Source organism: Carcharhinus amblyrhynchos, chromosome 1, assembly GCF_965287045.1.
Source record: "Carcharhinus amblyrhynchos chromosome 1, sCarAmb.v2.hapA, whole genome shotgun sequence".
NCBI lineage: Eukaryota > Metazoa > Chordata > Chondrichthyes > Carcharhiniformes > Carcharhinidae > Carcharhinus > Carcharhinus amblyrhynchos.
In genome coordinates this window covers 135,619,519-135,637,657 of record NC_137324.1, presented here as the reverse complement: position 1 = coordinate 135,637,657, position 18,139 = coordinate 135,619,519, and the positions used below count along the sequence as shown (strand labels likewise).

At 44.2% G+C, this 18,139-nt stretch overlaps 1 protein-coding gene across 1 annotated transcript in view; it reads right to left on the bottom strand.

Moving 5' to 3' along the window:
* ttc29 (tetratricopeptide repeat domain 29) overlaps positions 1 to 18,139 on the bottom strand; it is a 570,038-nt gene that overhangs the window by 538,702 nt on the left and 13,197 nt on the right. The window contains exon 3 of the mRNA XM_080193148.1: positions 10,785 to 10,874. Within this exon, the coding sequence (XP_080049274.1) occupies positions 10,785 to 10,874 (90 nt within the window). The remainder of the gene's footprint in view (positions 1 to 10,784; positions 10,875 to 18,139) is intronic.

Genomic DNA, 18,139 nt, shown 5'->3' with positions numbered 1-18,139 from the left:
AAGCCAGTTCTTAATCCATCTAGACACCTGTCCTTGTATCCCATGAGCCTTAACCTTTTCCACCAACCTACCATGAGGGACTTTGTCAAACGCCTTACTGAAATCCATGTAGACGACATCAACGGCTCGTCCTTCGTCGACCGTTTTTGTCACCTCCTCAAAAAATTCTACCAGATTCGTAAGGCACGACCTCCCCTTAACAAATCCATGCTGCCTATCACTAATCAAATTGCCACACTCAAAATGCTTATACATCCTATCCCTAAGAATCCTTTCCAACAACTTCCCTACCGCTGACATCAAACTCACCGGCCTATAATTACCCGGGTTATCCCTACTACCCTTTTTAAACAACGGTACCACATTCGCTATCCTCCAGTCCTCTGGGACCTCACCTGTGTCCAAAGAAGAGACAAAGATTTGCGTCAGAGGCCCAGCAATTTCATCCCTCATCTCGCTAAGCAGCCTAGGATAAATGCCATCAGGCCCCGGACATTTATCTGTTTTAATACTACCTAAAAACCCTAACACTTCCTCCATCGTAATAGATATTTCCTCTAACGGGTCTACAACTCCCTCCAAGACAGTACCTGACAACAGGTTCCTCTCCTTCGTGAATACTGATGCAAAGTCTTCATTCAGGATCTCCCCCATTCCCTCGGATTCTAGGCATAGCTCCCCTCCTGTCCCTAAGAGGACCAATTTTTCCTCTAACCACCCTTTTATTCCTGACATAGGAGTAAAATGCTTTTGGATTTTCCTTAATCCTGTCTGCCAAGGCCATTTCATGCCCCCTTTTCGCCCTTCTAACTCCCTGTTTAAGCTCTCTCCTACTCTCTCTGTATTCCTCCAATGCTCTCTCTGTTCCCAGTTGCTTAGACCTAACATACGCCTCTCTTTTCCTCCAGCCCAAGTCCTCAGTCTCCCTAGTTATCCACGGCTCCCTGATCCTACCTTTCCCATCCCTCCTCTTAATCGATACATGTCTTTCTTGCACCCATTTCAGCTGTCCCTTAAAAGACTCCCACATGCCAAACATGGACTTACCCTCAAACAACCTCTCCCAATCAGTAAGTTCCTGCCTAATCCGGCTGTATCTAGCCTTCCCCCAATTTAGCACCCTCCCCCTCGGACAGTACTCATCTTTTTCCATTAGTATCCTGAAGTAGACTGAATTGTGGTCACTGTTCGCCGCACGTTCCCCGACTGCAACCTCGATCACCTGACCAGGCTCATTTCCAAGAACTAAATCCAGTATAGACCCCTCTCTAGTCGGGCTAGCTACATACTGCTCCAAAGACCCTTCCAGTACACATTTTACAAATTCCTCCCCATCTGGACCCCCAGCCCTAGGCACCTTCCAATCCACCCCAGGGAGATTAAGGCCTCCCACAACAACAACCCTATTTTTTCTACACTTATCCAGAATTTCTTTACATATCCATTCTTCCACCTCCCGTGGGCTATTTGGTGGCCTATAGTATATCCCTTGCAATGTAATTGCTCCCTTCCTATTCCTGAACTCCACCCACAGTGACTCATTTCCCAACTCCTCTAAATTATCCTCCCTCTGTACAGCTGTAATGTGATCCCTAACTAACAACGCCACTCCCCCTCTTCTTTTTGACCCTCCTCTGTCACGCCTGAAGCACTTATACCCAGGAATATTTAGCTGCCAGTCCTGCCCTTCTTTTAACCACGTCTCTGTCACTGCAACCACATCTAAATTCCTTGCAAACATTAAGGCCTTAAGTTCATCTGTCTTACCCATTATTCTCCTTGCGTTAAAACAGACGCACTCCAGACCTCCAGGCCCACTCGGATCCTCCCTCTCCTGGATGATTGCCCTCTCGTCTAATCTTACTCTGTCACCCAACTCGCTCCCAATCCCAGTGCCTACTGAGCTATCGGTTTCATTCCCACCACCCCCCCACATTAGTTTAAACCCTGCCGAAACACTCCAGCTAACCTCCCAGCCAAGATATTCGTGCCCTTCCCATTTAAGTGTTCCCCATCCCTCCTATACAGGTGCCCTTCTCTCATGAACACTTCCCAGTGACTCACAAATGTAAAACCCTCCGTCTTACACCAATTCTTCAGCCATGCATTTAGCTGAAGGATCTCAGTATTCCTAGCCCCACCGTCCCTAGGCACTGGTAACAGCCCAGAGATTGCCACCCTGGAGGCCCTGCTCTTCAGCCTGGCACCCAATTCCCTAAACTGCCTACGTATTTCCCCCCTGCTCTTCCTTCCTATGTCCTTCACACTTACATGCACAATTACATCAGCTTGGTTCTCTTCACCCTTCAATATCCCTTCTACCCTTTCAGAAACATCCTGTACCCCTGCTCCAGGGAGGCAGACTACCATCTTGGAGTCTCACTTTTGTCCACACAACCGCCTATCTATTCCTTTGACCCTCCCATCCCCCAACACTATTTCACTTCTAATCCCTTTCCTTCCCTGTAAGGCGTTCTGGTCCTCCTGTCTTCCCTCTGGAAGATCACCTCCCCCATTTGATACCCTTCCCTTGACGTCTTGGGAGACTGCCACTGGGGTAGCCTTTGGACCATGACTTTTCTTCTTTTTTCCCTTCCTAATGGTCACCCACCTGTCCCCCCTGTTAGGCCCTGGTATCTCCACTTGACTATGGTTCAAATCCATTATTGCCTCGATCTCCCTTACTAGAAGTATGTCCTCAAGCCTCAGCTCTAACTCCCTGACCCGGTATCTCAGAGACTGCAGCTCCCAACACTTAGCACAGATGTGGACTTTCGGGAGACGAGTTGTCCCCAGAAACTCCCACATGTCAGGCAATACAGCAGGATAGAGATAGGCTGGTACATTGGGCATAGAAATGGCAGACGGAATTTATCCAGATAAATGTGAGGTGATGCATTTCAGAACAAAGAATGTAGGGGGGATTTACACGGTAAATAGTAGGCCTATTAAGAGTATAGAAATACTGAGAGACCTGGGGGTGCAAGTACACAAGTCCTTGAAGGTGGCAGTACAGGTGGAGAAGGTGACGAAGAAGGCCTATGGTATGCTTGCCTTTGTAGGGCAGGGTACAGAATATAAAAGTTGGCATCTAATGTTGCAGTTGTACAGGACATTGGTTCGCCCGCATTTGGAGTACTGCGTTCAGTTCTGGTCGCCTTACTACCGGAAGGACGTGGAGACCTTGGAGAAAGCGCAGAGGAGGTTTACCAGGATGTTGCCTGGTATGGAAGGCCTGAGCCACAAGGAAAGATTGGGCAAACTGGGGCTGTTCTCCTTAGAAAGGCAGAGGATGAGGGGAGATCTAATAGAGGTGTATAAGATTATGAAGAGTATAGATAAAGTGAACAGTGGTAAGCTTTTTCCTAGATTGGATACAATAATTACAAGGGGCCACGGGCTTAGGTTGAGGGGGCAAGGTATAACTCAGATGTCAGAGGGAGGTTTTTCACACAGAGAGTGGAGGGGGCCTGGAATGCACTGCCAAGTAGGGTGGTGGAGGCAGGCACGCTGGGGTTGTTTAAGGCTTACTTAGACAGGCACATGAGCGGACTAGAGATGGAGGGATATAGGAGACTTTTCTAAATAAAGATCAAGAGCTTTGGGACGTCCCTGGGAATCAAATGAATCCTATGGGCCTTCCAAAATATTTCATGGCTCACTTGCTTTATTTCTGCGCTTCTGGGGATTCCATAAATGTCTGTCTAAGTTTTGCATGTTTATTGATGTCTTTTCTTTTACTTCACAGGTGATTTGGTCCGCCTTGTTGACCAAGAAGGGGCATACACGCGGTGGGTCATGCGATAGCTGCTCTTGGATGTTGCTTCGAGAGTTGACTAGTGCTTCACGTCGTTAGTGTATACTTAAACTGGCCCATCTGACGGGCAACATGACAGCTCAGTGACTATCACTGTTTGCTGTGCAGATACATGGATTTGGGCCGGTGTCTGCCGGAGTTTGCACATTCTCCCCATGATTGCGTGGGTTTTCTCCAGGTGCTCCACTTTCCTCCCATATCACAAAAAAACATGCTCCTAGGCTGATTGGTGTAACAAATTGTCCCTAAATTAGTCTTCCCACAATCTTCCCCAGTAGGTGTAAACAAAGATCATGGGTAGCGGAGGGCACTCATAATGTTAAAATGGCGGCACGGGCTTGTTGGGCCGAGGGGCCTGTTTCCCATGCTGTGTTGTTCTTTGTTCTTTATAATGCGAGGGACAATGGTGAGACCAGTAAATAAGTAGCTGGTAACATTACTTTTAGCCAAATGAAGCAAGAAGCCCTGGAGATTAGTGACCAGACAAAGCCATGGACCTCAAGTACAAAGAACAAAGAAAATTACAGCACAGGAACAGGCCCTTTGGCCCTCCAAGCTTGCACCAACCATGCTGCCCAACTTAACTAAAATCCCCTACCCTTCCGAGGACCATATCCCTCTATTCCCATCCTATTCATGCATCTGTCAAGACGCCCCTTAAAAGTCACTACTGTATCCACTTCCACTACCACCCCGGCACCGAGTTCCAAGCACCCACCACTCTGTGTAAAAAATCTGCCTCGTACAGCTCCTTTAAACATTACCGCTCGCACCTTAAACCTATGCCCCCTAGTAATTGACTCTTCCATCCTGGGAAAAAGCTTCTTACTATCCACTCTGTCCACACCTCTCGTATTCTTGTAGACTTCTATCAGATCACCCCTCAATCTCTGTCATTCCAATAAGAACAAAGCAAGTTTCTCCAACCTCTCCTCACAGCTAATGCCCTCCACACCAGGCAACATCCTGGTAAATCTTTTCTGTACCCTCTCCAAAGCCTCCATATCCTTCTGGTAGCAAGATGACCAAAATTGAACACTACATTCCAACTGCGCCCAGCTAAGGTTCTATAAAGCTGCAACATGACTTGCCAATTTTTAAACTCAATGCCCTGGCTGATGAAGGCAAGCATGCCATAGCCTTCTTGACTACCTTCTTTATCTGTATTGCCACTTTCAGTGACCTGTCTACCTGTACACCCAGGTCCCTTTGCCTATCAATACTCCTAAGGGTTCTACCATTTACTGTATATTTCCTATCTGTATTAGACCTTCCAAAATGCATTATCTCACATTTGTTCAGATTAAGCTCCATCTGCCATCTCTCTGCCCAAGTCTCCAACTGATCTATATCCTGTTGTATCCTCTGATGGTCCTCATCGCTATCTGTAAATCCACCAACCTTTGTGTCGTCTGCAAACTTACTAATCAAACCAGTTATATTTTCCTCCAAATCATTTATTTTTATTGCAAACAGTAGATAAATGCAAGGGAATGCATTTTTGTAGACTGAAACATTACAAACTGTAACAGTAAGGCGAGATTGGCAGCTTTTTTGAGCAGGATGCCTGCATGTTACTTCCAACCCTTTCAACTCAGCAAATATTCAGTATGTTTCACAATTTAACATGCATTCTAAAGATTGTCCAGCCTCTCAGTGTCAACCTAACATTTGCCCTTCTTTTCTTTCCTCCAGGTCCTACTTAGAAAATTGAGACTAGAAAATTGAGACTGCAGGAGAAGAAACCTCAGAAGAGGACAATCCTAAATCACACGTTCTATATATCAAGCACATTGGTATTCCATGTCGGATAATTCGTGAACCGGGAGAGGGGAGGATGATGGGAGGTGGGAGTGGTGTCAGCAAGGAAAATGATGAAATACAGGTACCAGAGAGTAACAACAAGTCTTGGTGGCAGGAACATCCAAGGAGCACATTCCTCAGTGAAAGGTGAGATCCTCCTCTAGCTATTCTAAACATGATTGGAATTAAAGTTTCAGGAGACAGCCATGCCAAGAAAAGTGCTTGCCTGTCCAAATATCTGTCATAGAGTCATCAACGTTTACAGCATGGAAACAGGCCGTCAGCCCAACTTGTCCATGCTGCCCTTTATTTAAACCCCAAAACTAATCCAAATTGCCTTCATTTGGCCCATATCCCTCTATACCCATCTTACCCATGTAACTGTCTAAATGCTTTTTAAAAGACAAAAATTTACCCGCCTCTACTATTACCTCTGGCAGTTTGTTCCAGACACTCACTACCCTCTCTGTGAAAAAACTGCCCCTCTGCACATTTTTGTATCTCTCCTGTCTCTCCTTAAACCTATGCCCTCTAGTTTTAGACTCCCCTGTCCTTGGGAAGATATATTGACGCTGATCTATGCCCCTCATTATTTTATAGACCTCTATAAGATCACTCTTCAGCCTTCTATGCTCCAGAGAAAAAAGTCCCTGTCTATCCAGACTCTCCTTATAACTCAAACCATCAAATCCCGGTAGCTTCCTACTCTTTCTAGTTTAATAAGATCCTTTCTATAACAGGGTGACCAGAACTGTACACAGTACTCCAAGTGTGGCCTTACCAATGTCTTGTACAACTTCGACAAGACATCCCAACTCCTGTATTCAATGTTCTGACCAATGAAACCAAGAATGCTGAATGCCTTCTTCACCACTCTGTCCACCTGCGACTCCACTTTCAAGGAGCTATGAACATGTACCCCTAGATCTCTGTTTTGTAACTATCCCCAGTGCCTGAAGACCTGCCCTGTTTCAATCTACCAAAATGCATCACTTCACATTTATCTAAATTAAACTCCATCTGCCATTCATCAGTCCACTGTTCTAATTGATCAAGATCCTGTTATAATTGGAGACAACCTTCTTCACTGTTCACCATGCCACCAAACTTGGTGTCATCTGCAAACTTACTAACCATGCCTCCTATATTCTCATCCAAATCATTAACATAAATGACAAATAACAGTGGACCCAGCACTGATCCCTGAGGCACACCGCTGGTCACAGGCCTCCTGGAAAACAACCCTCTACAACCACCCTCGGCTTCTGTAATCAAGTCAATTATGTATCTATTTAGATACCTCACCCTGGATCCCGTGAGATTTAACCTTATGCAACAACCTACCATGCAGTACCTTGTCAAAAGCCTTGCTAAAGTCTATGTAGACAACATCAACTACACTGCCCTCATCTAGCTTCTAGGTTACCCCTTCAAAAAACTCAATAAAATTTGTGAGACATGAGTTTCCACACACAAAGCCATGCTGACTATCCCTTATCAGTCCTTGCATCTCTAAATGCCTGTAGATCCTGTCTCTCAAAATACCTCCCAACAACTTACCCACCACAGATGCGAGGCTCACCGGCCTATAGTTCCCAAGGTTTTCCCTGCAGTCCTTTTTAAACAAAGGCACAGCATTTGCCTCCTCCAATCTTCAGGCACCTCACCTGAGACTATCGATGATTCAACTATCTCTGCCAGGGGACCTGCATTTTCCTCCCTAGCCTCCCACAATGTCCTGGGATACACTTCAACAGGTCCCAGGGATTCATCTACCTTGACGCACTTTAAGACTGCCAACGCCTCCTTCTCTGTAATATGAACACTCCTCAAGACACCACTATTTATTTCCCCCAAGTTCCCTAGCATCCATGCTTTTCTCAACAGTAAATACTGATGAGAAATATTCATTTAGGATCTCACCCAAGTCTTGTGGATCCACACATAAATGAGCCTGTTGATCCTTAAGAGGCCCTACTCTCTCCCTAGTTAGTCTTTTGACCTTTTATTTGCCATAGCTCTTTGGATCTCCTTTGACTTATCGGCCAAAAACAGTCTCGTGTCCCCTTTTTGCTGTCCTGATTTCTCTCTTAACTCTACTCCTACATCCCCTATACTCTTCAAGGGATTCACTTGATCCCAGCTGCCTATGCATGTCATGTGCTGCCTTCTTCTTCTTGACCAGGGCCTCAATATCCCGAGTCATCCAGGGTTCCCTACATCTGCCAGCCTTGTCCTTCACTCCAAGAGCGGCACGGTAGCACAGTGGTTAGCACTATTGCTTCACAGCTCCAGGGTCCTGGGTTTGATTCCCGGCTCAGGTCACTGTCTGTGTGGAGTTTGCATATTCTCCTCGTGTCTGTGTGGGTTTCCTCCAGGTGCTCTGGTTTCCTCCCACAGTCCAAAGATGTGCGGGTTAGGTTGATTGGCCATGCTTAGAAATTGCCCCTTAGTGTCCAGGGATGTGTAGGTCAGAGGGATTAGTGGGTATAACATATGGGGGTAGGGCCTGGCTGGGATTGTGGTCTGTGCAGACTCGATGGGCCAAAGGGCCTCTTTCTGCACTGTAGGGTTCTATGACTCTAAGAGAAATGTGCTTACCCTGAACCCTGGTTAATGCACTTTTGAAAGCCTTCCACTTACCAGATGTCCCTTTGCCTTTCTTCCCACAGACTCCCCCATTAATTTTTGAAAGTTCCTGCCTGATACCATTAAAATTGGCCTTGCTCCAAATTAGAATTTTAATTTTTGGGCCAGACCTATCATTCTCCATAGCTATCTTAAAACTAATAGCATTGTGGTCACTGGTCCCAAAGTGATCCCTCACTAACACTTCTGTCACCTGCCCTTCGTTATTTCCCAAGAGGAGGTCAAGTTTTGCTCCCTCTCTAGTCGGCCCATCCACATAATGAATGAGAAATTCCTCTCGAATTCAGTCAAAAATTTCTCTACATTCAACCAACCTTTTAACCCTATGGCTGTCCCAGTGAGTGTTGGGAAAGTTAAAATCCCCTTCTATTACCATCCTATTTTTCTTGGAGCTATCTGTAATCGCCTTACATTTTTGCTCCTCAATTTGCCACTGACTATTTGGGGGCCAATAGTACAACCCTATCAAAATGGTTTCCCCTTCTTATTTCTCAGTTCTACCCATATAGACTCAATGGCCAAACCCTCGGATATATCCCTCCTCAGTACTGCCATAATGTTTTCCCTAATCAAAAGTGCAACTCCCCCTCTTCTCTTACCTCCTGTTCTATCTTTCCTATAGCATCTGTACCCTGGAAAATTGAACTGCCAGTCCTGTCCCTCCCTTAGCCATGTTTCAGTAATTGCTATAATATCGCAGTCCCATGTACCCATCCATGCTGTGAGTTCATCTGCCTTGCCAGTCAGGCCTCTTGCATTGAAATAAATGCAGTTTAACCTGGACTTCTCTTGCTCTCCGTCTTGCTTTTGCCTGATCTGTCTGGCACTAGATTACTGACATTGTCTTTACTATTAATGTGCTCTCCTTAACTTCTGTGCTGTCTTCAGTCTTCTCTTCGGTCTCCTTACTGCTTTGGATCCTACCCCCCCGCCCCCCGCCAAACTAGTTTAAACCTCCCGAGTGGCTCTAGCAAACCTCCCCACCAGGATGTTAGTCCCCTTCCAGTTCAGATGTAATCTGTCCCTCTTGAACAGGTCACCTCTTCCCCAGAAAAGATCCCAATGATCCAAAAATCTAAATCCCTGCCCCCTGCACCAGCTCTCAAGCCACACATTCATCTGCCTAATCTTCCTATTTCTACTCTCACTAGCACGAGTCACCAGTCCAGAAATTACTATCTTTGAGGTCCTGCACTTTAGCCTTCTGCCTAACTCTCTAAATTCACACTTCAAGACCTCATCCCTTTTCCTACCTATGTCACTGGCACCAATGTGTACACCGACCTCTTCTAGCTGCTCTCCCTCCCCCTTAAGAATGTCCTGCAACTGCTCAGAGATGTCCTTGATCCTGGCAACAGGAAGGCAACACACCATCCTGGAGTCTCGTTTGCAGCCACAGAAACGCCTGTGCCTCTAACTAGTAAGTCCCCAATTAATACTGCTTGCTTGCTCTTTGCCCTTCGCTGCTCTACAACAGAACCAGGTGTGATGCCACAGGCCTGGCTATGCTGTTATCTCCCCCTCACAGGCTATCCCCTCAACAGTATCCAGAATGGTACACCTGTTTGAAAGGGGGATAGTCACAGGAGACTACTGAACCATGCTTCAGCAGCTCTCAGATGTACTGTCAGTACCCTAGCAACTGAGCAATCTTTTTCAGGGCCATACTATGTACTACCATTGTGGCAGGAAGGGCTAGAAATAGTGTACTAAACGTTGTCTGCTTCACTTACTTAACCAGTTGGCGGGGATCCAACAATGCATTCATAAAAGTTAATTTAAAACAAGAAAGTAAAACTGACACTTGTTACCATTGGTGCATGGAATGTGCACATTCTCATGCACAAGGCCAAACATCATCTCTCACTCCCCTTCCTCGATAATGGCATACAAGGGTTTGCACATTTGAAATGCCATAACTGTACTAGAGAATCCCTTGCTACAAATAGGAAAGGTGGGGTTGGAGCATTCTGACTCTGCCAGAAGCAAGTCCAGGACTTGAATGGAAAAAGAACTTACACAAAACATTGCTTTCTAGCTGCAGGAATTGGCACTGAAATAATCCGGACACTTTAAGGTCAAAAGTTCTTCACTGCTGCTTGCCTAAACCAATCTTTGCAATATCTGCATCTTATAATTTTTCATTCCAAATTACTAAATGCATTACAAGTGTAAAAGCAGGAACTTGAGTTACAGTGCCCCTCCTTGCCACTATAATATGTAAATGACAAATCTTAGAAATGAGTCAGCAGATTGTAGGGAGGAAAATGCAAAGGAACTGGTGAGGGCAATGTTATGGTAGGAAGCTGGCAGAAACTTCTGTCAAAATGTGCCTGCCACAAAAATCTAATTAGCACAATTCTGCACTGAAAATTTGCTGAAACAAAGGAAATTCAGCCCCATTGCATTTTAACTTGATTGCTACTGCATATCCAACACAGCATCACTGCTAAACTTTAAAAACATTGAAGAGATTGTAAAAGCCAGTTCTATTAATTAAGATACATATACTTACATATTAATGTCATTTTTGGGAAGTTTCAAATGTTTACTCAATGTTTCTAACCGCTTTGCTTCTGCTATTTTTTCCTTCTTTGTTAGTAACCTAAAAAACAAGTAATTTCTATTAGACATGTAGAAAAAATAATTATTAAATTTTTGTTTTAACTAAGCACTGATAATGACAATGTAAAAATACCATGGTATTTTGCCACACTAATGTTACCAGGAAATTTATTCCATACTTACTGATTAAAAATAATTAATTCATGGCTTTGATTGATAAACATCTTGTAATGTTTTATTACATTAAAGGCACTATACAAATGCAATTGTTGCAATTTTGCATGCAGTTAACACAGATACAAAAACAGTTAAAACAAGGACTAGATGGTATGAAAGCAAATCCAAGTAGAAATATACCTGCGTTCATTAATAATTATTGTTCAAACTGTAAAGTGTCAAAAAGTTTAATTATAAGCACAAGGTTTAGCAAATAATGTTTAAAAAGTGATATTGTTTTAAGGCTGCAATAAAATTAATTTCAATCCTCCTGAACAAAGAATTTTACAGGTCAGTACAAAAATGCAATAGGAGCAATACAGCTGGCCTCAACATACTGGGCTTATCAAGAAGAAAAATAGTCCTGAAATTTGTTTTTAACTTATTTGTTTTTAACGGTGCCCTTGTCGTCCATTCCAGCATCTGATTAGCTTTGTTGATAACAATTTAATGTTACCAGGAAACTTTACATAATCACATTCCAAATCCATCCCCTTTTGCTAAGGAACATCCTTGACCTATGTTTCATCTTAGGTCACCTTCATTGAAATTCATCCACCATTCCTCGTGTACTTGGTTAATTAGTGAATGTCTCTTTAAACACTGTTACCTAGAAACATTGTTTAGTATCATCATAAAAATTATACGACATAACAAGCAATATTGCATCTAACTTTGAGAGTTTCGTTCCTAAGAATGAACGGGAAATAGTAATTTTGCTGAAGATAGTGACAAGTGACAACCAACCTTAATTTGTCTTGAGACCTCCTTGGAGTAAATTCATCCGCCACAAGAACCAATTTGGAAACTCAAAACAGATTGTTTGCCAAACCATTCAAGCTTTGGTCTGCTTTTTTCCTCCTCCATTCTTAAAGCTGCAAAGCCAGTGAGCAGAGCAGACCAGGTGGACCTGAACCCATCTCCTTGCTTGCTCAAAAAAAATTCAAATTGAAACCCATTCATAGTCCTCACAAGAGAGACAAACAAAATCCAAGAGTGCTGCTGTGATTTTGAAGGCTTTTAGGTGTTCAAGGGGCATGGATATTAATGTAACCAGGCCAATTCAAAGGTTTTACAGAACACAGGCAATAATAAATATTTTTAACAGAAATTTACCTGAAATTACCATACCAAAAGTGATCTATGTTTCCATGAGCAAGATGTGGAAGTCCAGCCACAAGATCCCTATTCCGGAGACAAATACCGAGGTCAACCTCTTCACCACAGCCTGAACCCAACCAATACTGAAGTATCTGAGGGGACAATCCCTTTGCAGCCTTGCAGTGGCAGGGATACATAGGCATTGTACTTAGCTCCTTGCCAACTCCTCAGAATCGAAGGCACTTGGTTCTTGTTCATCAGGACCCGTACTGATTGCCACCTTCTGGGGTTCCCGCTTGGGGGAGTGAGGGGTTGCAGTAGGGAAGGGTGTAGTGGTCCATACATAATCCTGGATCCTGAAGAACAGCCATCATCAAAATGTACAGAGAGAACCATATTTCTCCTTCCTCAATAAGGGTGAATCAGCCACATTTGCTGCTTGAAGATTTTGCATTTGGTCACAATAAAGTTAAATAGAAAATCTGCACGTGCGCACAGACATGGAAAAATATGGTTAAAGAAAAAAGTGCACTTTTAAAAGTTATAAATAAAATGATAGTTTGCAATTCACATGATTGGCTGGTCTGAAAAAATAACCACAATGTTGCAGGCTTGGAGAAGAAGGCACTTTCATGCCTGAAGGGTCATTTAGCTGAAACAACGGCTGAAATTATATATTGGGATTACTGTGAGACTCCTTCAAAGAGATAAGATTGTCAACAAGTTACAAAGTCAGTTACTTGTAGTTTTATTACCAGGAGGTCAGATTTCTGTACTGGTAGACATGAAAAGTAACAGGCTTGGATACTTTATAATGTCTTAATCTCTAGCTCTTAAAGGCATAGATTTTTCTGTCAAGGGAATGGCAGCTAGGAGGTTAACCCCCATGTTTTCTGAAGGAGCCCTCATCAAAATGTTGGATGAGGTGGAGCAGAGGCAGTACATTTTCTACCCTCAAATAGATAAAAGACTTGCCAACAAGATGACCAACCACTCATGGGAGGCAGTGGCAGCACTAGTGAGTGTAAGCTCACTGCACAAAAGGGCAGGCATACAATGAAGGAAGAAGATGAATGACCTGCATGTAACTAAGGAAAGTCATTCTTCTCATTTGTCACATCTCACCCACCTATCACACCACCACTCGGACCTCACTCACTGCCATATCATGGGGACCCACCACTCACTCTGCCATTTCCCCTCCTTATCTAACCTTCAACTCCACTCCTCATCACATTCCAGCTCCAATTCACCAACCACACATGCCAGATATCTCTATCATCTGACCTGGCACATATCTTGTTTACACTCTCCCTATCTATCTCATTGCAGGACATGCTTGAATATAATAGGAAGAAGCGCAGAGTGGAGCTTAAAATCCTCATTCCCTTCAAGGAGAGCCTAGAGCTTGCCAGAGGGGAGCAAGACAGCACTTGTATTAAGGGTGAAGCGGGCACAAGAGACAACAACAAGCACCCTCAACACATGCAACCATTGTGCCAACCTCATGATGTCTCCCATTTCCTTAGACCCCTGCCATACATTAATGCCATTTCCCTTTCCTTGCAGGTAAATCAGACCAGCCTATCCTCCAGTAGGGCACAGGAGACATAGAGGAGAGCTGCTCAGAGTACAAATCCCAGACTTTCTCATGGAAAAGAGCTCATGTCACAACTGTCACCTACATCCTCCACCAACAGAGACTCACACCTCATTGGGTATTATTGGTAGACAGGCTTCTGCACACGCTGGTGAGCACCTCACTTCTGATAATCCAAGTAGTTAGAGGCAGGAGCATCCCAAGGATCGGAATTTGGAGGACTGCTGGAGGCCAGAACTCTGCTGAGGCCACAACTTTGCTGAGCCCACAACTCTGCTGAGTCAGATGACCGGCCGTTAGACGCGGTCATCCTTCAGCTGCTGGAGCCACAAAGGCAGAGTTGTGAATATCAGGAATGAATATCAGCATCCCTCCTCAGATTGCAGGGTCTCCTGTCCGAGGAGGTGGTGCTGGCACCCCCAGGCAACCAGGCCAACAGTGCAAGGATGACATCCACAGTGGAGACTTTGGTGCATAACATTCACTCCATGGTGGGGGATGTCCAATCCATGGTTCAAGGCATGCACTTAATGGTGCAGCACATCAGCTGCATGGTGCAGGAACTTGTGACATCCCTGAATGCTAGTGCCAGAGGATGACTTCTGGATTGTCCTCTAACTGCCTTTCCATCTTATGGAGGACTCCAGGGTGCCTCCAGCATCCATCAGAAGGAAGACTAGCTGCTTCATAGCCTGGGGCTTTCCACAAAGGAACCTCTAGGGGTGCCAACAAAACTATCTGACTTCTCCCTTCCTGTAACCGACAGAACTCCATTCCCGCACCCGCATCACCAGTGGCTAGCTCTGATTACCATCCCTCCGAGCTCCACTCCCCTACTCTCACTCACAGTGGCCAAACCCCACACGAGCCTGCCTAACTCAGTGTGACAGATGGGCATCTGCCTCAGACACCCTTAGTGGTTCCCAGGGCTCCCGAAGGGTGAGAACAAAAGGACCAGGTATAAACTGAAAGGACCTTTGCACAGACATTCTGGCTGTGGACTTCAATGAATGAGAAAGGGTTAATTTGTGAAAGCCAATCAGTGGCAGAATCATACATCACACAACTAATGAGCATAATTGACATGTCCAGTAAGGCTCAGGCAAGGGGGTTCTGAATAGATCACTGAACAGGTAATCCACAAACCTAGAGCAACGCTCTGGGGTTCAAGGTTTGACTTCCACCATGGTAGATAGTCAAATTTGAATTCTAAAATAAACCCCCTCTGTGGCGGTCCCTCTATAGAGAAGTCCTCCCACTTACCATCAGGAGCCTGGGCTTTTGGAAAAGTAAAATGCCATTTTCCCTTTAAACAAAAAATCCTGAGGGATATCTAGGTAACACTTAAACACAGATCTACAACTTTCAGAGCCTCGGCCAAGGGGTTGGCCACAGAGTGCCCTATTGGTCTTTCTTTGAAATGTCAAAAGTTAGTGGCAAAGATATGCAGGTTATGTTGATTGGCCATGCTAAAATTGCCTCTTAGTGTCCTGAGATGTGTAGATTAGAAGGATTAGTGGGTGAATGTGTAGGGATATGGAGGTAAGGCCTGGGTGGGATTGTGGTCAGTGCAGACTCAATGGGCCAAATGGCCTCTTTCAGCACTGTAGAGTTTCTATGATTCTATGATTAGCTTCCAGGCACTCAGACTTTCAACACAGAAAATACACTAGACATACCCCTGCTGGTTTACCATTCAGGTTCTTTCTTTACAAAGCTGGGGACTACTTCAGATTTTTCTTTCCTACTCTCCTTTTTTATATAGTATGTCTTAATTATCTGCTTCTCTGGCTTTTGAAACTCTTTGTTCCTCCAAATGCTGTATAGGAAGCAATTTGTCCAACAGGACTATTTCTCTTAAAATTGACCACACCTACAAAGGATTGAGTGCTCTCATCCACTGGTTCAATGTGAGCTGATTGATTCTTTCAAACTTGAGCAAGATTTGAGAAGGCTTTTTGTGAGAGTCCTGAAATTTCTGGTGATATGCTTCAGGCACTAATTCATAAACGTTCAGGACAGCAACTTTTTGTGTGTTCATAGTTTGAAGAGCATGGTGGCACAGTGATTAGCACTGCTGCCTCACAGCACCTGGGCCCAGGTTCAATTCCCAGCTTGGGCCACTGTGTGGTGTCTGCGTGCTCTCCCCATTGTGTGCACGGGCTTCCAAAAAACATGCTGGTTAGGTGCATTGGCCATGCTAAATTCTCTCTCAAAGTACCTGAGCAGGTGCCAGAGTATGGCAACTTGGGGATTGTCACAGTAACTTCATTGTAGTCTTAATGTAAGCCTGCTTGTGAATAATAAATTAACTTTGCAAACTTCACTCTCTGCACTCTGGGCTTTGCCTGTTAACTGGTCCTGCATCAGGAGAGTCAAAATCTCCGCAGGCCACTCCAACCTATCTGTGAGTTTCTCAAATGATATGAAGAATGCTTCAGTGTCATCTTCATTAAGTTTCAGTACTAATGAGGAATACAAAACAAAAACTTGTATCTGAACTAGGGTCAATAGAACTATTAGTGATTTTTCCACTACATAAAGACAATCCTGCATTAGCCAATTAATTCAATCTGTCTCATTTCACTATCCTTTTGTGCTCACAATACCTTCTCAAACATTTTAACCTGAAAAGCTGTCTTTCTTTCTCTCTTGCTTTTCCAGTTCCTCTTTTCTTGCCTGAAATCCTAACTCTAGTCTTCCTTCTTCTAGAATCAATATTCTGGTTTGTTTGGGGCTCTTCTGCTTCTTCTGAGGTGAGGGAAAAGGCTCAGCTAGAATTTTTACCACCTCAGGCTTTCTTGTCCTTTACTTCACATTAAGTTTCACCTGGTCAGCTACAGCTGTAAGTTTTCAGTTGTTAAGTTTGTTAACCTATGTAAAGTTAAAAACCTGTTGTTCTATGAAGATTTCACATTAAATTCAGACATTTTACCTTTCAATGTTAATGTGATGCCTACGACTACAGTCCTTTCGTTTTAAGAGAAACAATTTCTTGGCGGCATGGTAGCACAGTGGTTAGCAACGCTGCTTCGCACGCTCCAGGGTCCTGGGTTCGATTCCCAACTTGGGTCACTGACTGTGTGGAGTTTGCACATTCTCCTTGTGTCTGCATGGTTTTCCTCTGGGTACTCTAGTTTCCTCCCACAGTCCAAAGATATACAGGTTAGGTTGATTGGCCATGCTAAGAAATTGCCACTTAAGTGTCCAGGGATGCGTAGGTTAGAGGGATTAGTGGCTATAATATGTAGGGACTGGGGGTAGGGATTGTGTTTGGTGCAGACTTGATGGGCCGAAGGGTCTCTTTCTGTACTATGATTCTAATTTCAGCTATTGAACTTTTCAATTTTGCTTCCAATTTATTCTATCGAATGTCAGACTCAGTTTGTTTGTTGCAACTGCTTCAGACCCCAGATGGAGCTCCCAATTCTGTTATGGACAGGGATGAGACAGAATGCATTTCCTTCCCATCGTATCTGTAATCAGAGTGTATTTTGAAAAGGAAGAGGTGTATGTTTCTTAACACAAGAATGTGAATAATTTGAATAAGCAGGAGCAAGCTTTATGAGATTTAAGATTATATATTCATGCATTCACCCAAAAGTTTAACACTGCATCACTCACCACAAAAATACAATTAAAGAAAATAGTGCACTTTCACAAGTTATAAACAAAAGAACCACTTGTAATACATGTAATTGGTTTGTTTGAAAAACAATGTTGCCGACCTGCTGAAAAAGGCATTTTCACTCCTGCAAGGTAATCTAGGTAGATACATCAATCAGAATTGAGCACCAGGATTATTGCAGCGTTATTACAAAGAGATGGATTTCAGCAGGTTGTAAAGTTGCTATTTGTAATCTGTTTTCTGGACTGGTTGACTTGAAAGATAACAGGCTTAAAGACTTTATGATGCAAGGTCTTCACTGAGAGCTGGCAAGTTGTAAAGTTTAAAAACAGGCCTTCCTCAGTGCTGTTTGATCTAGACTAAGGGCCCGATTTTACCATTTTGATTCCAAGCGCTGAATCTGGGCGCAATTCAGATCCGACTTGGAAAACTGCTCTCAGGCGCCTCCATACGCACTTCAACTAAAAATACGTCGCAAGTCTGAATTGCACTGTGGGTGGGGCTTATTGCACCCGAAATGCTACAGCTCTAATTGGAACTTCAAATTGCGCATGTGCAATGAGAAAAAAACTTGAAAAAACATACCCATCACATCGCTCCAGGGCCGCAAAAAGCGGATAAAGCGGCTCTGAGTTGAAAAGCGGGATCAATGGCCCCCACAGACATTGCCCCACCCCCACAACATAACTGTCCTCCGTATCCACTCAACGCCCCAGACCCCAGACCGATTGCGACCCTCTGCCCTCTTCCCCCCACCCCC